Source organism: Leucoraja erinacea, chromosome 34 (genome assembly GCF_028641065.1).
Source record: "Leucoraja erinacea ecotype New England chromosome 34, Leri_hhj_1, whole genome shotgun sequence".
NCBI lineage: Eukaryota > Metazoa > Chordata > Chondrichthyes > Rajiformes > Rajidae > Leucoraja > Leucoraja erinaceus.
This window is the reverse complement of record NC_073410.1, coordinates 95,991-122,893: the sequence shown is the minus strand read 5'-3', so window position 1 is coordinate 122,893 and position 26,903 is coordinate 95,991. Positions and strand designations below refer to the sequence as shown.

The following is a 26,903-nucleotide window of genomic DNA, read 5'->3' as shown; positions in this document are numbered from 1 at the left end:
TGGGCCGTATGGCCTAATTCTGCTCTTATCACCTTAAAATTAGGCAAGAGAACTGCATAGTTGCAACAGTACATCCCAATCCCTGTATTCAATGCCCTAACAATGCAAGAATTTCATTGTCCTTTCTGGGACACATGACAATAAACTCTCTTGACTTGACTTGACTTGACTAACTGATAAAGACAAGTGTGCTTGCCCCTTCTTAGCTGTGATGCCACTTTCAGGAAACTATATACCCGGATCCCCAAATCTCTCTGTTCTACAACCCCCCAATTTTGTTATATCACACAAAATGTTATACTCTTGATCCTTTATCTGTGTACTGAGGATTGCTTGAGTGTATTCAAAGAAAACAATCAAGCAAGATAGCACACAAACAAAAGCTTTTCACTGTACCTTAAAAAAACGAAATCTCCAAAACCCCTACCATACACTACCACGTCTTGCACTAGTTTAGATTAACAAATACAACATCTTGCACTTGTCCACGTTAAATTCCATCTCTCATTCCTTGGCCTACATCCCAAACTCATAATTGTTTTTATCTTGGATATCTACTTCACTGTTCACTACTCCACCAGCTTTGGTGTAATCAGCAAATTTACTAACCATCTTAAATAACACTGTCATTCAAATAATTCCAAAATTATGCCTTTCGGAGGTGCCGCTGAGAAGCAGAGGCCGAAGCCTCGTGGCCTTGGCCTCGTGAGCTGGAGCTTCGCCAGTCAGAGGTAGAGCCTTGCGTGTCGACAAAGCCCGTGGCTATCTGTGCCTTGGTCCACAGAGCCCGCGGCTGGGGCCCGGGGTCGGTGCCACGGAGGCATACCAAGAGGTCCCGGCAGCGTTAGTGGAGAGGTCGGTGCAGCAGTCGATGATGGTGCCAATCGGTGGACGAGGACGGACACGCGGAAGTGAGTGCCCTGCTGCTGGCGGAAAGAACAAAGGAAGACCTGCCGTGGAGGGACCGCCGTGAGGGAGGGGGGGGGGGGGGGGGGGGGGGGGGGGGGGGGGGGGGGGGGGGGGGGGGGGGGGGGGGGGGGAGGGGGAGGGGGGGGGGGAGGGGGAGGGGGGGGGGGGGGGGGAGGGGGAGGGGGAGGGGGAGGGGGGGGGGAGGGGGAGGGGGAGGGGAGGGGGAGGGAAACAACAAAGGGGGACTTGGTGCGGGGAGAGAATTTGTAACTTTGTAAGCGCCCTTCATGGGCAACAATTTGCATATCTTTGGTATGCAAGCAAAGAATATCACTGCGATTTGTCACATGCGAATAAAGTATTCAATTCAATTTAATTAATTAATATAGATGATAAATCAATGTATCCATACCACACTCTGACTCATTCCATCAATTCAATTTTGTACCAGTTCGTTAACTTACCCTGGATCCCCTGCGATCTAACCTTCCAGATCAGTCGACCATGCAGAAACCTTGCGAAAGTTCATATAGCCAACATACTTTACCCATTGCCCTGGCCTTGTCAATCCTTTTCATTGCCACGTCAAAATCACAATCAAACCAGGGCAGGACCTTCACAATGAATGTCAGGGCACCAGGGAGTATCATAAAGCTGAGAGATTTTGTACAGCTACATTGGTCTTTAAAAGGCATGTCACAGGTCGACAGGGTGATCAAGAAGGATATCTGTACATTGGCCTTCACCAATATTGAGTATAGAAGTTGGTATGTTATATTATTGTTGTACAGGACATTGCTGTGGCCTTATTTGGAGCACAGCGTTCAGTTCTGGCCACCCTTCTATATGAAAGACGTTGTTAAGCTGGAAGGAGTGTAGAGAAGATTTATATGGATGTCACTAGAATTGTGGTCCTGGTCTACAGAGAGTTTGGGCAGGCTTGGCCTTTGTTTCCTGGAGCTCAGGAGGCCGAGGGTTGAGCTAATAGAGGTGTATAAGATCATGAAGGGAACAGATAGCGGAAATTAACAGTCTTTTACCTCGAATACAGGAAAAAAAGAACCGGGGACATAGGTTTAAGGTGAGTGGGGAAAGATTTAATAGGAACCCGATGGAAACCTTTTCACACAGAGGACAGGTTTCAATGTGGTTCCCCCTCATCCTTCTAAACTCCAATGAGTAGAGGCCCATTGTCATAAAACGCTCATCATATGTTAACCCACTCATTCCCGAGTGTTATATTTTCTTTGCAGTTCTTAGAAGGATCATATTTTCTTTGCAAAAATCAGATCCTGATATTTTTAATATTTTTTCACAGCGTGATGGGTATATGAAATCAATTGTCAGAGGTAGTTGAGGCAGGTACCAGTACAACATGGAAAATGGATTTGGAAGGTACATGTATAGGAAAGGTTCAGAACAGTATTTCTCAACTGGGGTTCCCTGGAACGCTAGGGTTCCGCGAGAGGTCACAAGGGGTTCAGAGAAAAATAGTGATAAATAGGCTTATCATATGTAAATGCATTTGTGAGTCATTTTTGTGTTTAATTTCATATTCGTAATTTTATTATACACGTCCGGCATATTTAGCAACGGCCATTTTGCATAATTAGCAACGTCATATTTAGCGACGTCTATACAGCGACAGTGAGAAAAGACATAAGTGGTCAGTAGGAGGTGTACATGACGGATTCATGTATCATTAAGTGACTCACTTGAGTACAGGTGCATGCACGGTCTCCATCAGTCCTGTCTGTGCTTCCTGTGTGCAGGTACAGTCCCTCATTCACCCACGTCATTTAGAAATGTTTACCGATTATTTAGGGATGTAATGAATTTTTTTAATTTAAGTATGTTCATGTTTATTTCTGTTAGTGTATCAGAAGTTTATTTATGTATCTTATTGTTAGATTATGAAATCTTACACAAATTTTGAAGCGAACGAAATCTTTGAAATTTTCACAAAATTATTCCAAAATTACCTCCACTCGGTCTCCATTTGTCGACTTCTTGGAAGCATATGGTGCAATACAAACGTAGAAACGATCCGTTTCGGGACTGGGTGAATGGTGGTCAAGAATAACAAATAGCTATCACTCCTTTATTCTTCTGCTTTCTACCTCTGCTTCTTTTCTCTTCATTTTCTTTCTTTTCTCATTTTCCTTTTCTCACTTTCTGATATCACACACTTTTCTATTTATTTTCTATTCTTTTTCTGTCTCCTTTTTATTGTTAAAATAAAAATAATAAGAAGCTGTACATGAATTGTAACATGCCAATATAAACTAGGTACCTATGGTACCATATTATTGTACTTACTTCTACTAAAAATTAAAAAAAATAATTAAAATGAAAAAAAAAAATTATGAAATCTCTCTCTCTCTCTCACACTCAAAGTCATGCTGACTTATCCCTAGTCAGTCCCCTCTTTTCAAGTGCAGGTACATTCTGTCTCTCAGAATCCACTCCAGTAACTCTCCAACCACTGTTTGGGTCACTAGCTTGTACTTGCTGGCTTGTCCATGTACTATTCTTAAATCAAAGCACAACATTAGCCACCCTCCAGTGCAATACAATTTCTGTTGTGCTACTGACTTACACGGTTTTGGGAGGAACTTTTAATTCATCTAAATTGGTATATGAAAGCCCAGTTCTTAAATTTAACAACCCAAAATTGGAGCAGTATCATTTTTCCAAATTATTCTGTTCTAACCTTTACCCACACTTAACATGAGTTTTCAAGTTGTTTTTCACTAAACATGGGCTTCTACCCTATTTCTCTAGTTTACATTTAAACTATAACCGGGGATTGTCCTGACCATTTGATGAAACTGTGGAGTTGAATCACCAGATCACTTCCACAAAACTATCAGGCCCTAATTATTGCCAAGAAAATATGATCCTTCTAAGAACTGTAAAGAAAATATAACACTCAGCAATGAGTGGGTTAACATATGATAAGCGTTTAACGACAAGGCCCTCTACTCGCTGGAGTTTAAAAGGATGAGGGTACCTCATTGAAATTTACCGAATAGTGAAAGACCTAGATCGAGCAGATGTGGAGAGGATGTTTCCACTGGTGGGAGAGTCTCGGACCAGACATCACAGCCTCGTAATGAAAGGATGTTCCTTTAGGAAGGAGACGAGGAGGAATTTCTTTAGCCAGAGTGTGGTGAATCGGTGGAATTCATTGCCACAGAAGGTTGTGGAGGCCAAATCAATGAGTATTTTTAAGACATAGATAGATAAATTCTTGATTAGTACGGGTGTCATGGGGAGAAGGCAGGAAAAGGGGTTTAAGAGGGAAAGATAGATCAGCCATGATTGAATGGCGGAGTAGATGGAACGAATGGCCTAATTCTGCTCCTATCACTTATGAACTTAGTATTCATTTTCATGGCCTCCTAAATGTAAGTAACTTTGTTAGGTTACACCAACTCTTGCATTAAACAGGACTTGGGTAAAGCATCCATAAACCCATTACCTCTTCCCTATTTGGTGCATCCTGGGGAGACGTGGCTGCCACAGCAAGCAACTTAATTGGAGTAGTTGTATCACTAAAAACATCAGATACTTCTTGAGTCATGACTTCTTGCATTTTGCCTTTTAGATCCTATATTGGAAAAAACAACAGTGTTAGCAGTTCATCTTAAAGAACATGCATGGACTAACATATAAAATGAGCCTTGTGCAAATTAACATTGCATGAGTCTGCAAGGAACAGGACAACAAAACCTCAAGGTTAATAAGTTTCTTGGGACAGAAAAGCAATAATACATTGTTTTGCAAAGATGTCATTTAGAGCAGAAAAAAATGTGGGGAATTAAATAAATTATGCAACATAATGTATTTCTGGAGAAGACTAACCAAGTAAATTATATTTTGAATATGTTTGAATGCAATAAGTCCAAAAATCTGCTTGTGTGACAATAGGATGAGATGCTAAATGTGTAGAATGATGCAGAACAGAATTTCTGGAGAAGATGACATTTTGGAACAATAATGAGTATTACAGGAACCAACCCTTAAAATGACAATAATGTGGATGAACAGCACATGAACTGCATCATTTAATCTACACAGTGAGGAGTTGAATGGTTAATATTAGTAGACACTAGAACATGTGAAAATTGCACGTGCACAAGAAGACAAAAAGGGTAATGGAAAGACTAAGTTAGCAATAGAATTTAGTCCAACAGGATTTGGTTAGCAATGAAAGAGAACGTATTTTTTCCAGTGAGAGACGTCCAATTAAGATTGTACAATTGGTTACTGGAGACAGAGATTGGAATAAAACAGGATTGTACAGTGCAGGAATAGGCCCTTTGGCCCATCATGTCTGCACCAACCATGAGGCTAGATCAAACTAATCCCTTCTAGAACATAAAACGGTAGAGCACTGGAATAGGCCATTTGCCCCACAATATTTGTGCCAATCATGATACCAAGACCAACTTTTATCTGCCTGTACATAATCCATATTCATCCAATCCCTGCATATCAACATACCTATTCAAAGTGCCACCATCATATCTACCATCACCACCACCCCAGTAGCGTGTTCCATGCACTCATCACCTGGTGAAAAAACTTGCCTCGCACATTTTCTGTACGCCAATACACCTTCTTGCTGCACATAATCCATCCACTACCTATTCATGTGCCTGTTCAACCTTTTAAACATCACTATCACGCCTGCTTGCACGAATTCCACTGACAGCACATTCCAGGCACCTGTCACATAAAAAAGCCTGCCTCACAAGTCTCTTTTAAACCTTCCCCTCTCTCCTGAAAGCTATACCTTCTGGTATTTGACATCTCAACCCTTGGAAAGCGACTCTCATAATTTTATAGACTTCTATCAAGTCTTCTATTGGTGGTGAGTGCATGAAGCACACTGCAGAGGGTGGAGGTAGAGTTACATACGATAGCTTAGTTTTGTATATTGTCACGTGTACTGGGGTACAATGAAAAGCTTTTTGGTGCATGCTATCCAGTCCACGGACAGACTATACATGTTTACAATCAAGCCAATCACAGTATCATATAATCATTTATTAAATATAATTTAACACAAATCCAGTAAGGTCCGATTAAATGTAATCTGAGGGTTTCCAAAGAGGTAGATGTTAGGTCAGGACCACTCTCTCATTGGTGACAGCTCATATATTAAGAGACTTTGGAAAGCACATGGATATGCAGGGAATGGACTGATATGGATTATATGCAGGTAGATAAGAGTTGGTTTTGGCATCATGTTCGGCACAGACGATGTGGCTCATGAACCTGTTCCTGCTTTTTGCTGTTCTATGTTCACCCCTCTTCCGACATTCCAAAGCAAACAATCCAAATTTCTCCAACCTCATTATAGCTAATGCCTCAAATCCAGGCAACATCCTGGTAAACCTCTCCAAGCATCCTCTCCAAAGTTTTCACATCTTTCTTGTAATTGGGTGGCCAGAACTGCACACAATAGAACAAATATAGTCTGAGCAAGGTTTTAAACAACGGCAACAAGACTTCCTGACTTTTATACCCAGTGCCTTGGTCGACGAAGGCAAAGGTGACAAATGGCTTCTTACCATCCTACCAACATATGCTGCCATTTTCTGGGATCTATGAACTTGCACCCAAAGATCCCTCTATACATCATTAGTTCCAGTCCCAGCCATTTACTGTTACTTTCCTATTACGTTTGATCTCTCTAACTGTCACACCTCACTCACACTCATCCAGATTAAACTCCATCTGCCATTTTCTGCTCATGTGTCCAACTGATATATATCCTGCTAAATCCTTTGACATCCTTCTTCATGATCCACAACTCTACCAATTTTCGTACCTACTGCAAACTTATGAATCAGTCCACCTATATTTTCATTCAAATTGTTTAATGTATCAGCCAACAGATGTCTTAGCACTAATCCTTTTAGAAAATCACTGACTAGAGAACTGTAGTCACGAAACACCATTCCACCATTATCCTCAGTCTTTGAAGGTCAACCCAATTTTGAAACCAAATTACTATGGATCACATGCATCTTAACCTTCTCGAACAGTCTACCATGGAGGACCTTGTCAAATGCATTGTTGAAGTCCATGTAGACAACATATATAAGCCTCATCAATCGTCTTTGTCATCTCCACTAAAACTCAATTATATTCGTAAGACATGACCTGCCCTGCACAAAGCCAAGCTAACACTAAAAAGCCGAAACATTTCCAACACAAGTATTCTTATCCCTATGAATCCTCTCCAATAGCCTCCCCATCACTGATGTAGGACTCACTGGCCTATATAGTTTTGGATTATCCCTAGTAAACAGGTTACTAAAATAGTTATTATCAAAGACAAATCCTAAGTTTAAAATATTCTCCATAAGTCTCCATTTATTAAATTCTTGAAAAAGTGATTTGGTTTAACACAAAATCAGGGTTGAAACCTGTTTGGGATTGGATGAATAGTTATATTCAACATTTCCTGAATCTATCTCCACAATCTTGTTATTGGTAGTTTCCTTTTGTGTCTCTTTTTCTCTCTATTAGATTATAGTTTCTCTCATCTTTTTCTCTCTTTATCTTTATTCTTTAAATTTTTTTATTTTTTTTAAACTGAAGCTATGTAAGAAATCTGTAATTAAATTGTTGCTTACTATTATATGTATACATGCTTCTAATAAAAATATTTAAATGAATAAATAAATGACCTTGCAGTTTCAAATATCAGGTGTGATAATTTAAGTATATTCATTTTTGAATGAAAAATCCATGCAGATGTTGGAAATGCAAAACAGCAAGTGCAGCCAAATCAATGGGAAGAGAAGCCGAGTAGAATCTCTCATCAATGACAGTAGAATAGAACAGGAAACACAAGAAAACAGTTATATTTTAAGTTGCAGAAGCAAGGGTGGTGGGAATAGGGGCAATATTGACAGGTGCTGATCAAAGGTGTCAATGTTACAATCACTACAGCCTCAGACAGAAGATGATATGCTGTTGCCTGAGCTTAAATTGTGTGCTGGTGGATAAATGTAGGTGGCCAAGAAGAGGGGTTCTAGAGGGGGGGGGGGGGGGGGGGGGGGGTAGGACAGAACATTAATGGACACTCAAGATGACTATTGCAGAATGAACTAAAATGTTTTGCACAGCATCGCCAAATCAGCAATCTGGTTTCTCCAGTGTAGATCAATCAATCACAATCATACTTTATTAGCCAAGTATGTTTTGCAACATACGAGGAGATCTCATTGTGAGTACTGACAACAGTGCACCAATGCAAGCGAATTGCTGCTTCACCCAAAGATTGGATCCCTGGATGGTTGGGAGGGAAGCAGTAATAGGGAAGCTGGTATATCCCCTGCAATTGCATGGAGAGTACCATGAGCTGAGTGGTTCATTGAAAAGTGTAACAGGAGTTCCACTCAGAATGGTCAGAACAGTCAGAACATAATTGGAGGTGATGGAAACTATGGAGGCTGATATGTTGAATGTAGAAGATGTTGGGTGGATGGTGAGCGAGTAAGAGAAACTGTATCTTTGTTCTGGCTTGGAAGAGGCTAAAGCAGAGAGGCTGCCTTCAATCCCTATATATCCCAGTGCCTGTAGAGGAAAGTCAGTGAATATTTTTAAGGCAGAGATAGATAGATTTTTGATTAGTACAGGTGTCAATTGTTATGGGGAGAAGGCAGGAGAATGGGGTTAGGATGGATAGATAGATCAGTTATGATTAAATGGCGGAATCGTCTTGATGGGCTGAATGGCTTAATTCTACTATCCCTTATGACCCTATCAACCCACTCCTCGCTGTCTTTACTGAAATCAATACATATTCAACAGATAAATAGGAACCCATCATTGCAATTAAAACGAACCAAATCAGTATATATAAACAGCTGGTTTCAACCAGATAGTATCTGCACAGGCAGATCAACACTATTTTTATTATTAAAAATATCGCAGGTAAATGTTCCCCAAATAAGGATTTAACATTCCATTAAACAAATCAACCCATTGAGTTTAACTTGTACAGGCTAGAAATATCACGGTGTAACTGTAAATCTGCTCAAAATGACATCAAACTAAGAAAACTGTAAAAAGCATGCCAGATGATGTCAAATTCTATAATGCTCCCACAAAACATGGTTCAGTAAACCTTTAGTGCATCCTGCAGTTGTGCAGCAATTGCCCTGGCTTGAGGACTGTCCCCTTCACCTCGAGCTGCCAGATCTGCAAGCTGTCCAGTCAGGTGTTCAACCCGGTCACACTTTCCAGTCAGTTCCTGGCGATATGGTCCCATTAATGCGTTGGCAAGTCGACGGCCTTCAGCAACAAGTCCACGGATAGCAGCCTGGCCTAAATGAGAAGGAAAAAACAATTATTTGAATTAATGCATACGATTACGATTTTGGAAGAAATAACATAACATAACATAGCGATGTTCAAAATGTCATTATCCAAATCAAAATTAAGAGCGCCCATTAATAGAGAAAAACCAAGCAATATAAATATAAACAAATTGGTAGAACGATTAGAGGCCAGGTGATCAAGGTTCTTCACCCAGAGAATGGGATAAGATCATTAATTTTCCAAAATTATTAATTTCAACTGCACCAATTTAGGGGAAAAGGTGAAGATAAAGGAAGATAAAGGAAAATCATTTCGGGCTGCTCTTGTTCAACTTTCCTAAACATAAATAAATACAATCAAATAAATTAGTACATCAGCTAAATTGATGGCAAAATGTGAAGCGGGGAGAAAATAAATGGCTGAAACGATAATCCAAGTATTTTATTGAGACAAAAGCAGTAAATGGTTGTAAATATAAAATATTGAAAGCAAAGAGATTTTGCCTCTCAATAATTATTTCCTCACAATCTCTGGGAAGGGAAAAAATGCAGATAATACAAGCACTTCAGCCATATTTTCATATGCACATTGCAGAATGAGAATGTTATTTGTTGTACAGATGTACATACATCACACAAATTCAGATACTTTCGTCAAAACATTGCTTCCAATGCAAGAGATGCAAGTTTTATGAAACTGCAGAATAACTTCCTACCTCTTATACGAGAAGATATAGATCAGCCATGATTGAATGGCGGAGTAGACTTAATGGGCCAAATGGCCTAATTCTGCTGCAATCACTGAAGACGTTATGACCCAATGCCTGAAATTCATCACTGGCTTCCTGATAGAAGACAGAGAGTTGTAATGGACGGCCGATTTTCAATCTACCGGACTACGACCAGTGGAGTTCCGCAAGGATCTGTGCCGAGACCTCTGTTGTTTCATATATCTCAAACAACAATATGTTATCAGCACAGGAGCAGTCCCCTGCTCTACTCACTCTATACCCATAACTGTGTAGCCAGTCACAGTTCCAACTCCATCGGTAAATTCGCCAAAGAAACCAACAGTGTTGGATAAAGTCAGAATATAGGAGGAAGATCGATCATCTGAACGATGCCAAAACAACATCCTTGTTCAATCTTGGAACAGGTAGGGTAATGCACAGTCTTTTAGCCAGAGCAGAGGAATTAAGGCCCAGAGGATGCGGAAAGATTTTAGGAACCCTAGGGGCAACTTTTTCACTCAGAAGTTTGTGGGTATATGGAACAAACTGCCAGCGGAGGTAGTTGAGGCAGCTACTATAACAACATTTAAAAGACATTGGTATATGGATAGGAAAGGTATAGAGAGATACGGGCCAAATACAAGTGGGACTCGCGTAGATGGGGCATCTTGATCAGCATTGACAAGTTGGGCCAAAGGACCCGTTTCCATGCCGGGTGACTCTGTGACTATATTTTACCTCCCAAAGAGCAACATTTCACACTTGCCCAGATTAAACCCCATCTGCCACTTCTCCACTGTAACTTATTTTGTTTAGTTTAGAGATACAGCCTGGAAATAGATCCTTCGGCTCATTGCGTCTGCACCGACCAGAAATCCCCATACACTAAGCACTATCCAACGCATTAGGGACCATTTACCAAAGCCAATTAACCTACAAACGTGTGTGTCTTTGGAGATCTATATCCCATTCTATCCTCTGGCAGCCTTCTTCACCATTTGCAACTCCAACAATTTTATATGTTGCCGCAGATTTACCAACTAACCATTTTACATTTTTATCCGTTATTTATATATATCACAAACAACAGAGGTACCTACACAGATCCCTGCAGAACACTATTGGTCAAACATCGCCAGTCAGAAAAGCATCATTCCACCACTACAATCTTGAGTTCAATAGGCAAACCAGATTTGAATCAAAACCACCAAGTCACCCAGTGGATTTTATGCATCTTAATCTTATGGATTAGCCTATCATGAGGGACATTGTAATATGCCTTACTCAAGTCCATGTAGAGAACATCCACTACTTTATCCTCATCAATCACCTTCATCTCCCCCTCAAAAATCTCAATCAAATTTGTCAGACATGACCTGCCACAGACAAAGCCATGCTGATTGTTCCTACTCAGCCCATTCCCTTCCAAATGAAAGCAAATCCGCGTGAGCTGGAAATAACCTCTCTACCACTGAAGTGAGGCTCACCGGCCTATAATTCCCTTATTCATCCATGTTTCCCATATTAAATAATGGTGTAACATTGGCTTCTCTCCTGATTTCTATGACCTCATCTGTAGCTAGATAGCATATGAAGATTCAAGTCAAAGCCCCAGCAATCTCCTCTTTGCTTCTCTCAATAACTCGATGTGAGCATGTGGCAGAGTCAGAGTGGTTGTTGGGAATGCAGGGAAAATAAAAATAGGATTCATTACAAATAGATGCTTGATGGTCAGGTAGAAATATTAATAAAATAACTCCTGCTCCTATTTAAGTGTGTTCTTGCGTATTTGCGTGCTTGATAGTAGGTGTACATTTGGTGGGTTAAAGTTCTTGCTGTGCTGTATGACACATATAAATCCAGATAAGTAGTTCACATTTGATTACAGCAGTTACCATAATTTTATTTCCTTGAATTATATACATTTAAAACATTTTGTTCAGGAAACCCTACGCGTGGGGGTGGGAGGTTGCATTCCTAGAAAATGGCAAAAACTGTCATGATTTTCCGTAATGCAAAGCTGCCAACTGCACATGCGTCAAGAAATGAGAATTGAAAACATTTTGTTTAGATATATTGATTTTTTTAAATCACAAATTCCACAAGATTGTATATTATTCTGTACCTCTCATTTTTGAACAGTAAAGTGTATTCTCTAAGGCAAACATCTTTAACCTTACCCCAGCTGTTACTTGGGATCGCCTGTATGTTGAAAATATGAGATTAAGAGATAGATATTTTTTCTGCTGTTATATAATCTGCCACATAACATGAAGTAAGATACCTTAGATCAGCCGCCTAAAAATGAGATATCACCATCTGAATACTCACCCACGCCACGGTCATCCATCGTAGGATTATCAATCCAGCGCTGGGCTTGCTCAATTTTACCCTCCAAATTCACTGCTGCTTTTACAGGCCGACTATTGGCCACTGCACGATTTGTTTTTGTCTGCAGGTTCTGCAATGTGGTTGCAATTTGTTTGGACAAGGCACGAGCTTCAGGGGTGTCACCTTTTCCTCTGGGAAGCACAAAAAGTCATGGTCACAAATTCATAATACAAAATCATAAGGAATGATTTAAACAAAATGTTCAAGCTCTGAATGTAAAGTGCATTTAAAGATTAATGAGTGAAATTAATTGTAAATACTTTACAGTCCCTTTAAGGCTAATTAGGGCAACACACAGGTTATAACCCAGAGTGTTTCATTCTAAATGGGTAAGACTTGATAAATTTGAGTTCAAACAAAAAATCTTATATCCTGTAGTCAGCAATTTTTTGAATACATACTGTCTTCTCAAGTCAGATAGCTTTGCAGTCAGTACTCCTATTTCATTCATTGAGCGCAATATGTCATCACGTTCTTTTGGATCTTCACAAAGATCTGCAATTTTTTTAGCTTCTTTTAAAATACCACGAATATGCTCTTCTCCTTCAGGAGCTCCATGCGGATCAGCCAGCCAACTCTAAATAAAACGCAAAGCCATATTGGACTGTGTAAATAAACTCAAGAAAAATGTTATACATTTTAATGTTACCACTCTTCTTTGATAATCCCAATGCACATAGTTCTGCTTCTATTTTGTTGGTACATACTCGGATTTTTAAATTCTAACAATTCTCATGGAAATAATTAACCCATTTACTATTTCTTAAATCAACAACAGGCAATTTGTGAATGTCAGAGGTTGCAGAGAGACTTGACAGGTGTATATAATATTACTAGACCAAGTGCAGACCCGTTGGGTCTGTTTCCCCCACGTCCGGTTGTGGGGGGGGGGGGGGGGGGGGGGGGGGGGGGGGGAGGCGGCATGCAGCGTCACACACACAAACTACCCCCCCCCCTCACGCTAATGGAGGGGAAGAAGAGAGAGAGAGAGAGAGAGAGAGAGAGAGAGAGAGAGAGAGAGAGAGAGGAGGGGAGAGAGAGAGAGAGAGAGGGGAGAGAGGGAGAGAGAGGAGAGGAGAGAGAGAGAGAGAGAGGAGGGGGGAGAGGAGGGGGGAGAGAGGGGGGGGGGGGGGGAGGAGGGGAGGGGGGGAGGAGGGGGGGGGAGAGGAGAGGGGGGGAGAGGAGAGAGGGGGAGGGGAGAGGGGGGGGAGAGGAGAGGGGGGCGAGAGGAGAGGGGGGGGGAGAGGAGAGGGGGCGAGAGGAGAGGGGGGGGGGAGGAGAGGGGGGGGAGAGGAGAGGGGGCGAGAGGAGAGGGGGAGAGATGAAGCTGAATCCGAGAATATAAGAATATTACCTGAGCGGCATCGATTTTCTTAGCAATGGCTTGCTTTGAGTTAGTCATAGCTTCCAGTTTCCTGGCTGCATTTTCCACTTTTGCTGTTAACATATCCAGCCCTTGGGATACTTGCTGTGATTTCTGCATGGCAATAGGTGTGGCACCTTGACCTCTACAGTTAAAAATTACACCCAATATTATTGGCGGTCTTTTATATATACAACACAAATCAAAACTGTATGTGGTTTGCAGGGCAAATTTTCTATGGAGCTTATTATTGCAATTACTCCTTGGTTTTTACTACATTGATTATTTCTTCTTATTACAACATGGAGTTATCGTAAGAACAATTGCTAAATGAATTGCCTTTGTACTTCAAATATACAATAATACTGTACCAAATAAATTAAAATTGTTTAATTATTTCAAGTCAAGTTTTTAAGTATCTAATTCACGTTACCTAGCTCGAAGTTCAGATACTTGGTCAGTCATCTGAGCCAGAGCCCTGCTGGTACCCAGAATCTCCCTCCTCTCCTTGCCTGCACACAGTTCACCAACCTTACCAGCTTCATCCAATATTTGTTTGATGGCTTGCTCGCCAGCATCACCTAAGTCACACAGCAGATCAGATAAACCTCTCAAAACTCAATAGTCTCATTCAGAGTCAATAAAAAAAAAATATTTGGCAAAATAATATTTCAGATGTTAGACAAGTGAAATACTTGAAATTTTTAGTACCACCAATTATTATTATTACCTGGAGGTGCATTAGGATCTCTTAGCCAGTTTTTAGCCTGGTTTATCTTTGAGTCGATCATAGCTAGAGCTCTTCTCATGGTCTCAGTGTCCTGTTCAAATAGACATCAGTCAAGAATATGCTATCAATTAAAAGATCAAGAACACAAGAAAGGACGGCACTCAAATTAAAAATGAAGTCTTCACTAATGTTAGAAATAAAACTCAACACATATTGTTTTTTGTCTCCCTCTTAGAATTTTTCAATGTCTGAACATTTGGATGTTAATAACATTTGTAACAGAATGGCAAATAATTCCTCATTATGGAAGCTAAAAACTCCAATAATTGCCTCAAAACAAATAGTTGCTCGCAAATAAAAACTTCTAACATGTTTCTGATTATTGTCAATTCCGAACACCTTCCAATAAAATAATAGGACTACGTACCAATTAGAATTACATAGTTTATGAAGATGTGCCGTTAGTTTTTTTTTAAATTTCACTTATGGGAAAAGCAATACATAACTATGTTCATCATAACTTTTTGAGTGAAAAGGTACACAAATTCATGAAAGGTCGATGATTTAGTTAATGGACGCTGTAATTTGAATGTTACTGATTTTTAAATAACAAATTTAGAGCATCGAAGACGCTATTATTTACCCTACAATAAGGCCCGAAAAATCACCTGGGTCTTGGAGGCCGAAGGTTAGGTTATTCATCGGTCCTTAGCTGCAGCAAGCAAGAATTTCATTGTTCCATTGCCAGTATAGTATGACAATTAAAACACTCTTGAATCTTGCGATAAAGGAAATTGATGGCGGGGAGAAGATGGGATACACAGAGGTTGTTGTAAATTAAATCTTTCTTTCAAAATTAATAATTTCCAGACAGTGGTGGTGGACGGAGGGGAGGAACGGTGCCAATGAGTGAGCTGGGGGCTTGGAGGCGCTTTGGCGGTTCCATGGTCAGTTCCATGGAGGTGATCTGGGTCACAGAGGCAGAGCAGAGGTCGTGGGATGCAAGAAAACAGCGCGTCGAAAATCGAGGTGTCGGTGGAGTGGGCCGCTGGAGGCCCCGCAGCAGCCTGGGGCTCTATTGGAACGGGTACTGCTCAGAGGATGTGGCCTGCAGCAGCACGGAACGGCAGAGCAGCGGTGGAGGACAACGACAACGTCGAAATGCTATTTTATTCCGAACTCTGTTTTTTTTTACCGGTATATACATTATATACATAAACAATACGCAATTAAGGGTTAGAGGAAAGAGGGAAGAGGGGGGGGGAGAGGAGGGAGAGAGAAGAGGGGGGGGGGGGGAGGGGAGGGAGAGAAGAGGGGAGGGGGGGAGAGAGAGAGAGGGGAGGGGGGGGGAGAGAGAGAGGAAGGGAGAGACACAGAGAGAAACACAGACAGAGAGAGAGAGAGGAGAGGGAGGAGAGGAGAGAGAGAGAGAGAGAGAGAGGGGAGGGAGAGAGAGAGAGAGAGGGAGGGGGAGAGAGAGAGAAGAGAGGGAGGGAGAGAGAGGGAGGGAGGGAGAGAGGGAGAGATGGGGAGAGAGAGAGGGGGGGGGGGAGGGGGGGGGGAGAGAGGGAGGGAGAGGGGGGGGGAGAGAGGGAGGGGAGAGGGAGAGAGAGAGAGAGAGAGAGAGAGAGGGGGAGAGAGGGGGGGGGAGAGAGGGGGGGGGGGGAGAGGAGAGGGGGGGGGGGGGGGGGAGGGGGAGGGGGGAGAGAGAGAGGGGGGGGGGGGGAGAGAGAGAGAGGGGGGGGAGAGAGGGGGGGGAGAAGAGGGGGGGGGAGAAGAGGGGGGGGGGAGAAGGGGGGGGGGAGAGAGAGGGGAGAGAGAAGGGGGGGGGGAGAAGAGGGGGGGGAGAAGAGGGGGGGGGAGAAGAGGGGGGGGGAGAGAGAGGGGGGGGGAGAAGGGGGGGGGGGAGAAGAGGGGGGGGGAGAAGGGGGGGGAGAAGAGAGGGGGGGAGAGAGGGGGGGGGAGAAGAGGGGGGGGAGAAGAAGAGGGGGGGGGGGGGAGGAGAGGGGGGGGGAGAAGAGGGGGGGGGGGGAGAAGAGGGGGGGGGAGAAGAGGGGGGGGAGAGAAGAAGAGGAGGGGGGGGAGAAGAGAAGAGGGGGGAGGGGGGGGGGAGAAGAGGGGGGGGGGGGGGAGGAGAGGGGGGGGGGGGGGGAGAAGAGGGGGGGGGGGGAGAAGAGGGGGGGTGGAGAGGAAGAAGGCGGGGGAGGGAGAAGAAGGAGTGGAGACATTGTTGTAACTGTAAGTAAGATAACTGTGCCTCACGGTCACCCCGACTGGCACAGTTATTTACAGCTCAAAAACGGGCCGTTTTCCCGGTTTTTAACGGGTGTGAAAGTACACGTTTTCAGCATCAATAACATGTATCGGAAGTGACGCTTGTACCCCAGTTGGATTTTGCGGTCACGTGGGTGAGGATCTATGCTCCAGTGACCTTTCGTGAAATCACCCTATAGTCTAAGGTAGTCGAAGGTGGTCATCTTCACTCTCCACTATTCGGTGTCCAATTTTCCCGAAGCTAGTCGAAGCTAGTCTTCAACATAGTCAAAGGAGGTCGAAGGAGATCTTCTACATACACGTCAGAGGTTCTCTACATAGTCGAAGGAGGTGTTTTACTTCAGCGATACAACACGAACATGACACTTTTAAAAAAATCTCCTAAACTCGCAAATTAGGTCCCTGCAGTGGGACAGGCCCTTAACTCTCTTTTGAATGCATCCAGTGAATCAGCCTCCACTGCCTTCTGAGGCAGAGAATTCCATAAATTCACAATTCCCTGGGTGAAAAAGCTTTTCCTCATCTCAGTTCTAAATGCCTACCCGTTATTCTTAAACTGTGGTCCCTGGTTCTGGACTTCCCCAACATCGGGAACACGTTTCCTGCATCTTGCGTGTCCCATCTCTTAATAATTTTATATATTGTTTCTATAAGATCCCCTCACATCCTTCAAAATTCCAGTGAATACAAGCCCAGTCGTTCAATTCTTTCATCATATGACAGTCCCGCCATCCCGGGAATTAACCTCGTGAACCTACCTTGCACTCCATCAATAGCAAGAATGTTCTTCCTCAAATTAGGAAACCAAAACTGCATACAAAACTCTAGGTGTAGTCTCACCAGAGCCCTGTAAAACTGCAGAATTTTACTTGTTACATCCTCAAAAAATTCCAGAAGATTAATCAAGCACGATTTCCCCTTAGTAAATCCATGCTGACTTGGACCGATCCTGTACTGCTATCCACATCCACTGCTATTGCTTCTTTAAAAATTGACTCTAGCATCTTCCCCACCACTAACCACCACTCAAGCTAACTTGTCTATTATTCCCTGCTTTCTCTCTCCCTCCTTAAAAGGTGGGATAACATTAGCTACAGCAGTCACGTGCCGTCAGGGTAGGCAAGGCAGGCACTGCCTACCCTGAATAAATATATAAAATGATAACTAAATATAAATAGTAAAGGCATGGGACAATTATGCCTATCTAAGAGATCGATCTCTTGTAGCGCTTGTAAGACGGGAAGGTGTATGCAGCCCACGGGCCGTCAGCACTGCTTGAAGTCGTCAATGACAAGCGGGGCTGGAATTCTGCCTTTGCTGCACAGCGCAGGCGCAGCGCTAGTTTCTTGGCGGGGTTTTCAAATATGGATCGACATCTTAGGAAACAGAGAGAAGAATGGAGCTCGTGTACCAATGATGTGATAAGTACATTTTTTTTAAATTTAATACCGTATTTGCCGGTGTGTGGGGGTGGGGAGAGAGCTCCTTTCACAGCGTTTGGGGAGTCTGGCCCGGGGTAAAGTTGCGGGGAGGGCACGAATGTTGTGAAGGAGGGGATCGGGATAATGCCACTTGCGACGCTCCTTGCACGGAACATCCGCATTGAGGCGTGGGGGCGAAGCTGTTCGCCTCTGGCAGCTCTCCGTCTAAAAACCTCTCTCCTGCTGCTCGCTGGCCTCATTCATGTCCCGCAAATCCTTAAATTCCAACAGCGCGATTGAGGTTACTTGGCTGTGGGAATTTAAGGATTTTCAGGAAGCGGCTGAAATGAGCGAGCAGCAGGTGCGAGGTGTCCAGACGGCGAGCACTGCCAAAGGTGAGCGGGCCGGCAGAAGTAGCTGAAGTGGCGGCCAGTTCTGCTGTCGGGTCCCAGCGGCCGCTCGCAGCCAAAGATTAAAGCAGAGCTCTATAATCTTTGCTCGCAGCTCCCCGAGCTGCTTCTATCCCCGGCTACAATGCGGTGGCACCCGGAGAGGCAGGCAGCAGTGAGTTACTGGCATTATCCCCGACCCCCTTCTTCTCAACACTCCTGCTCTCGCCGCAACTTTAACCCTGGCACAGACTCCACACGCTGTGAAAGGAACTTTCCCCCCACTTGGACCCTTGATCAAGTGTTGTCATTCAATAAGATGACAACCGATTCAACTTTTCCCTGTACTCCCGTTTTTCCCCACCATCTCTCCAGCTGCCGTCACCCTTCACCCCCCACCCATTCAGTAATTAAGAATGGAGGAGACTAGGAAGCCACTGTTTTTATTTTTATTTTTACGGAGTGAACAATGCACTGTTTAATTTTATTTTAAAGCCGACCGACTGCCTACCCCGAGTAATTACTCACGGCACGTGCCTGAGCTACAGGAACTGATCCATAATCTATTGAACATTTGAAAATGATCACCAATACGTCCACAATTTCTAGAACCACCTCCTTGAGTATCCTGGGATGCAGACCATCTGGCCCTGGGGATTTATCAGCCTTCAGTCCCGTCAGTCTACCCAACACCAATTCCTGACTAATGTGAATTTCCTCCATCACCCTAGATCCTCTGTCCCCTACTACATCTGGGAGATTGGTTCTGTCTTCACTAAGGATGATACAAACAAAGTACCTGTTCAACTCGTCTCCCATTTCCTTGTTCCCCATAATAAATTCATCTGTTTCTGTCTTCAAAGGACCCACATTTGTCTTAACTAATCTTTTCCTTTTCACATACCTAAAGAAGCTTTTACTCTCCTCCTTTATATTCTTGGCCAGCTTACCTTTGTACTTCATCTTTTCTCCCCGTATTGCCTTTTAGTTACCTTCAGTTGTTCTTCAAAGGTTTACCAATCATCTGGCCTCCCGCTCATCTTTGCTATGTAATACGTACTCTTTTAGTTTTATACTGTCGTTGGCTTCCCGTCAGCCATGGTTGCCTCTTACTCCCCTTAGAATCTTTCCTCCTCTTTGGAATGAAATGATCCTGCATCTTTTGGATTACTCCCAGAAATTCCTGCTAATGCTGTTCCACCGTCATCCCTGCTAGTGTCCCTTTCCAGTCAACTTTGGCCAGCTCCTCCCTCATGCCTCCATAGGCCCCTTTGTTCAACTGCAACACTAACACTTCTGATTTTATCTTCTCCATCTCAAATCACAGATTAAAACTTATCATATTATGGCCACTACCTAATGGTTCATTTACTTTGAGTTCCCTTATCAAATCCTTATGAATATCTCTAAATGTCAAAAGCATTTATTACCCGTTAAACTGCTCCACAGCTTTAACCAAGCAAAACACAGGTAGCAGGACCTCAGCAGTATGTCATTTCAGACTCAAAAGCGATAAAGATGTTTGCTGTCTTACTTCCAAACATGTGGGATCATCACTGTAAACATAGGGCATCATTGCCATAGGCTCTCCAATCAGCAGAGATGAGTGCAAGCATTGATTCCAGGTGCCAGGTCAGATTCAGCATGGCCTGGTACATTGTTCATCAACATTACCATGTGGTGCGTGGGTCTCGAAAGGAGGCACGAAGTCCAGTGTTTTGAGAAGCACCTTTATTGTATTCCTCCCGGTTGAAGGGAAGACGAAACCAGAGGAAGATGACACCCAAACCCTGCCTTTTAAACCCTCCGGCTGAGGGCCGCCTCCGGACTGCACCACTCCTGTGCCGAGGGGTTCGGCAGTATAATGGCACGACCCTTAGGAGCCGCCACAACCACTTAATTTTAAAGGGGCTGTCCCACTTGGGCGACCTAATCTGCGAGTTAAGAAGATTGTCTTCGACCTTCAAGCTCGAGGGCACTCGCCTGGAAAACCTCGAGCTGATTGACTGTTTGCGTTGAAACCACGAGCTGGATCGACAGACCGCACACACACAAACACATCGCGAAGGCAGGGGCCAGGGAGAGCGGGGGAGGGGAAGGTAAACTGCTGCCACAGTGTACGGTAAGTCCTTTAGAGTCGCAGAAGTGGGAGGGGGGGGGAGAGACGATACTGTGATGTATCCCAATGAAATGTTTTCTACGGCACATCTGTAGAGGTTGGTGAAGGTTGTCGGGGACATGCTGAACTTCCTAAGCCTTCTAAAGGTATTGGTGTGTATTATTGGCTATCGATTCAATGAGGCTGGTCCAGGACAAATTGCTTGGTGAAATCTATTCCCAAGAACTTAAAGCTATCAACCATCTCTACTTCGGAGCCGTCAATGTGCACCAGAAAGTGAAGTCAGTCACAATTTCCTTCATCTTGCTGACATTGAGGGAGAGCTTATTGTCTTGGCACCAGGTTACCACTCTCCTTACTGTTCTCTGTCTTGTCATTATTTGACATCCGGCCTACTTGTAAATTGAGTTGTATTGGTATTTGGCTGCAGTCATGTGTGTATAAGGAATATAATTGGGAGCGGAAAATGCACTAGTGTTGAGGATTATCGTGGAGGATAAATTATCACCTATCCTCAGTATGTATCTGTTGGTCAGGAATTCAGTTGCGGAGGGGAGTACTAACTCCAACTTCCACAAGTTTGGAGACGAGCTTGGTTGGGATAATATTGTTACTGTCAATACAAGCCCGAAACATTACTATAATTTTTAATACCATTGATTTATTATTTCTTTGCAATTGAACCAATTGACTTCATATTACTAATGCCCTGCATATGAAAGAATTTTAAAAGCAACAAAGAATTATGCAGAGTACTTTTTTAAATGTGAACCATATGCGTATATTATTTATTGGTCTGATTTCATTGCACGGACTTTCCAAAGTTGCCTCTTTTTCACAAATTGCCTCTGCAGTAATTTGATTAAAAGATTAAATTTGATGTGAAAGGAAAAGTTATTGTAAACTTATAAAATACATTTGGAAAGCAAATTTATGAGGGTTTTATATTTTGAGAAGAAACTTGTTTGATAATAATGATAATAATTACTGTAGTACATAAGAAAATAAACATTTCAGAGCTCCTTAAAACCAATTTTAGACTTTGTCAAAACTAACTTCTTGGCAGATCTTACAAAGCTTTTGTTTTGTCGTTGTCTGCAAAAGGAAATGAAACTTTTTTTCCAGGCAAATTGCATCCTATGGTTATTTAACAAACAGGGCCTATATATTCATCTGCCTTTTTCAGTCAAACATGCAAAATAATCTTGTGAAAGCACTAATTCATTCATTGCAACCATATCGATGCTGTGATAATCAAGCAGTGATCAACTGAAAAGTGTCTTTTTAATTAAAGCATAATGTGGCGCAGCAAAGAACACTGGAAAGCATGTGGCTCTTCTCCAATTGAAAAAAATAGCATATTCTTGATGGAACTACACCAACTCTGATGTTCTATTCACTTCCTTCAGTGTCATTTGTAGCAAATTGGTGCTCCATTACAAATCAACATATTAGTTGTAAACAAAGAGAATGATCCAGACACTGGTGCAGTAGAAAAAGTATTTTAATGTGTCAGTTGGAAGCAGAATCTTGCCAGTTTAAGCTCAAATACTAATGTGTTTAATAATTGTCGCTAATTTCCCAGCCAGCACTTGGCACAATAATGAACTGACCATTTCCAATTGCTTGATAATCTTACGATCAAGTGAAATTTACTACGCATGGCTGGGTTGAGTGATCACTACTCATGGCAAATTATCCTCAGTGAAAATCGAGCAAATAGCCATTTTTAATAATTATTTTAATTCCACGATCAGTTTAAAAATGCACGGTACTCAGCTTTAGACAAGTAAAAAACCCATCAGAGTTACAACTGCTATGGTGTAGCTGCTGATTAAACTGTGCTCTACTCACAACTGGTTGCAGATAAGGTTTACCTCTCAATACTCACCCTAGCCTTTAGTTATATTTTAATGCAGTAAAGAATGCAAACTCAGCAAAAATACCTCCTCAACATCAGTACGATACTGCACTAAGATTTGGTATTGTGATTCATTCAAAGTTAAACTGTCACCAAATTGCACTAAATGAGATTCTTAGACAAGCTGATAATTGAATATGCTTTCAAAATACTTTCAACAGGAATGCAAGGAATTAAAAATAAATAACTAAACCTATTCAGTGTAAATGGAAATTATACACTGGATTGCATGAATTAAGAGGCTGTCTCCAAATTGAAAGAAAACAAACTTTAATTGACATTACCTCTATCCAGAAATGTATCTAAACTAATGCAGTCCAAGTCACTTCCAGGATGCACAGTTAGAACTGTGAATATAAAAGATTACTACAGCCTCATGTTAGAAGCACATACAAGCAGTGTTTTTTGGGGTTTTAAAAAAAAAAAAACATCAACCCTTTAGCAGGACCTCTATGTTAATCTAAAAACTTTGCTGTTCAGGTAATATTTACAACATGTCCACGTTCTGTTTCTCAGACAAAACAAAAAAAAAAATGTGAATTCTGGTTTAGTTTTCCATGAATCATTTATCAATTCACTTATAACTACATCATCATCATATTCTCCTTTAGAATGTTCCTAATGCTACTTCAATGTATCAAGGCTACAAAATCCTAATTGATTACTGGATTATAGCAATGAACCTAATCCTATCTGCAATATTTACAGCACAAAGAGCAGTTCTTAAAAACAAAGTGTAGATGATGGAAGAATGGAACCAAAATTGTCCTTGATTGATGACATGACAGAGAAACTGAAATAATCCTCTGCATCGGATATTTTGAGTAACTGTTGGTTACTTCCAGTGAAGGAAGAGGTGGTTGAGAGATTGGATAATATAAAAATAGATAAACCAGAATCATTTAAAAAGTTGATTGCACTTAAAGTAGTGATGTTACCCAGTGTGGATGGGTTGCTTCCTAGATTATTGAAGAAATAAGGGTAGAAATTGTGAACCATAATCTTCAAATCTTGCTCTACCACAAGAGTTGGAAAGACAATTACATGATTTCACCCTTTCTCCTCACCCAAGATTGATACACAAGCCAAATAAATCCCAGTCAGTTAAAAAAGAGGCAAAATAAATGTTTGTTAATCTCAAACAGAATTAATTTTGAAAAATGTTCCAAAATGAAAGCCAACATTGGTTTTAAAAGACAAATATCTGACGCAAACCAGGGCAGGATCTTCATAGTGAATGGCAGAGCCCCGGGGAGTGTGGTGGAGCACAGAGATCTAGGAAAGTAAGTAGTGAGTTCCCTGAACGTCATATCACACGTAGATAGGGTGGTCAAAAATGCTTTCGATATATTGACCTTCATCAGTCATGGTAATGAGTATAGAAGTTGAGATGTACAAGACATTGGTGAGGCCACATTTGGAGTATTGTATTCAGTTTGGGTCACCCTGCTACAGGATATTGTTAAGCTGGAAAGAGTGCAGAAAATATTTACAAGGATGTTGCCAGGACTTAAAGGCCAGAGCTATAGGGAAAGGTTAGATAGGAACAGTCTGAAGAAGGGTTTCGGCCCGAAACGTTGCCCATCTCCTTCGCTCCATAGATACTGCTGCACCCGCTGAGTTTCTACAGCATTTTTGTGTACCTTGGATAGGATAAGACTTTATCCCTTGGAGTGCAAGAGGCTGTGGAATGATCTTACAGAGGTGTATAAAATCACGAGGGGAATAAAAAGGGTGAATGCACAGATACTTTTACCCAGAGTAAGTGAATCAAGAACTAGAGGACAAATATTTAAGATGAGAGGGACAAGATTTAATAGGAACCCGAGGAGCAACTTTTTCACACAGTCTGGTGGTTGTAGGGAATGTGATGCCTAAGGAGGTAGTTGAGGCAGGTGCAATAACCACTTTTAAAGACACTTGGACAGGTACATAGAAAAAGGTTCAGAAGACTATGGGCCAAATGCAGGTGAAATGGACTAGCATAGATGAGGCATATGTGACGGCATAGACAAGTTGGGCCGAAGGGCCTGTTTCCATACTGTATGCCTCTTAAGAAGCTTCATGACAATTTTCTCAAGGACAATTAGTGATGGGCTACAAATATTTGCTCCAACAGCAATATCCAGTTCCCAAAAAGAGAATTAATAAGCCATCAAGTCACCTGATGAAATGTTTTATAATAAAATTGAGAGCAAACCCGAGGTTCAAGCAGTTTGCTGAGCGAATACAAAACTAGCTAAGAGTCAGAAAACAATAACAGCCGACTGAAGAGAGGCCAAATAATGACACACTTGAGAGATTTGCTATTGGGACAGCCACCCTTCTGGTAGGCCACTGGGCACTATTACAACCTTTGCTGGTCATTTAGAACTTTGTTTTAATATAGGAGACAGACAATGAGAAGGATTGCAATTGATCTGTGAGGACAGAATGGCTGGTAAAATGATCAGACATATGGCAGATGACATTCAACACAGACAAGTGCAGAATTAAATATTTAGCTCTGAATGGGGACAGACAATAAGCCAAAAGTCAATTTCCAAAATGACTGCATATATGTAGTCTGAGGACTGTGAAAACAGATGGTACTGAAAAACCAAGCTAAAAAACATATTTAAAATAAGTCTAAGCAATAGGTCTTTATAAATGGATGTAGCCTACAAGTAGTGAATTAGACTAGAGGATTCCATAAAACACTGATCACACACGTTAGGGTACTGTATGTAAATTACATTTAAAGGGATTTATTAACATGAGAGTATAGGGATGCCTGATGGGAATTGTTGCAGAGATGAAGGGGTTTAGCCATTTGAAAAGGCAGGTGTTCTCTTTAGAACAGCGAAATTAAGAGATTTGATCGAGATATTCCAAAGCAACAAAGGTTTCCACAGAGTAAATAAGGAGAATACTGTCCCCAATGGAGCAGTAACCAGACACTGCATTTCACCAATAAGGAGCAGTGTTAATTAAACTATTATTAATATTATCCTATTCAGAGGTCATGTCTGATCCTTAAGTTCACCTCTCCTCTACTTTTGCTATAATAAACCTTTAAAAGTGGCAATTTAGGAATCATGCCAAAAACAGATTCTGTCAAAGCTTTAAGAAACATGGTCAAATCATGGTTTGTAGTTTGAAAAAGTTCCAGATATGTAACCTAACAGCAGATTTAAATTTTAGGTATTGTGTTCAGCGTCTGCTAGCCATGACATTAATTGAAGCAAACTGCACCACACACAAGGCAGTTACCTGCATTCTTTCGGTACATGCTTCAGCAGAAAAGCAAAGAAAACAAAAGTGAGCTTACCTTCTACAAGGGAGAATGAAGAAGAAACAAAGAAAAGGGTAAAAATAAGTTTGTAATGATCAAAGAAGAAAATGAATATAAAAGAAAATTATGAAACATGCAATATTTTGACCACAAAATGCGGCAGAAGATTCACAGCAACGTCTCTAGGACAAATCTACTTATTGTCCACTGACACACTTATAACAATATAAAAACATACTGAGTATATCAAGCTGCATCTAAAGTTAATAGTCTTCGCAAAATCATATTTATTTGGCCAGATGTTTAATGGATATCAGAAGGGAAAGTATATACTATCCTGCCTTGGAACAGGCACTTCACCTGAATGGACATGCTCACACGTTATGACTTGGCATTCTGCAGTAACAAATAAATAAGTAAGCTTCAAATGTTCCTACCAAGATTTTTTAGAAAAGTGAAATGGTGAAAAATGCAAAACGGGACATAATACACATACAAACACTCCAGTGAAGGAACATATATATTATCAGAACCAAGTAAGTATTACCCTATTAAGAATAAGATCCAAAAGCATATTATACGTCAATAGAAAAGTAAATAAAAACCTTAACAGTCAAGTTATTTCTTATAAAACACTCGCATTATTTCCTGTCACAACTTTCAAATTTACCTTACTGGCCCAAGCATCTTCATCCCAAGATGTTAGCTGCAACACACGAATTATCTCACTAATTTCAGTACTCATCTTTTCCACAGTGAAGTTACGGTTCTTTAAAGCTTCTTCCATTCCCTGGCTTTTGAATTGTTTTGTAGTCACAAAAATCTTTATGGCTGCAAAGCAAAAATATTATAAATTTCATTTAAAGCATTTCAACAAGATATATAGCCACAAGCATACATACACACATTATTTGTGCTTCAAAAATAATCCTATTTATTAGAACCTTGATTTCATCTTCAAGTACAATCATTTGCAAACTCCTATAACTCAATAAATTATTGGATCATTATTAAAGTAATAAAGATTTGATTGTGC

General features: G+C 41.6%; 1 protein-coding gene across 2 annotated transcripts in view; it reads right to left on the bottom strand.

The window, feature by feature from the left end:
- The window catches only part of LOC129712852 (vinculin), an 88,142-nt gene that overhangs the window by 32,591 nt on the left and 28,648 nt on the right, over positions 1 to 26,903 (bottom strand). For both annotated transcript variants that reach the window (XM_055661574.1, XM_055661573.1), the window contains exons 6-13: positions 26,538 to 26,698; positions 14,470 to 14,560; positions 14,173 to 14,320; positions 13,731 to 13,884; positions 12,778 to 12,953; positions 12,317 to 12,507; positions 9,062 to 9,261; positions 4,394 to 4,522 (exon numbers count right to left, since the gene is read on the bottom strand). In XM_055661574.1, the coding sequence (XP_055517549.1) occupies positions 4,394 to 4,522; positions 9,062 to 9,261; positions 12,317 to 12,507; positions 12,778 to 12,953; positions 13,731 to 13,884; positions 14,173 to 14,320; positions 14,470 to 14,560; positions 26,538 to 26,698 (1,250 nt within the window). The remainder of the gene's footprint in view (positions 1 to 4,393; positions 4,523 to 9,061; positions 9,262 to 12,316; positions 12,508 to 12,777; positions 12,954 to 13,730; positions 13,885 to 14,172; positions 14,321 to 14,469; positions 14,561 to 26,537; positions 26,699 to 26,903) is intronic.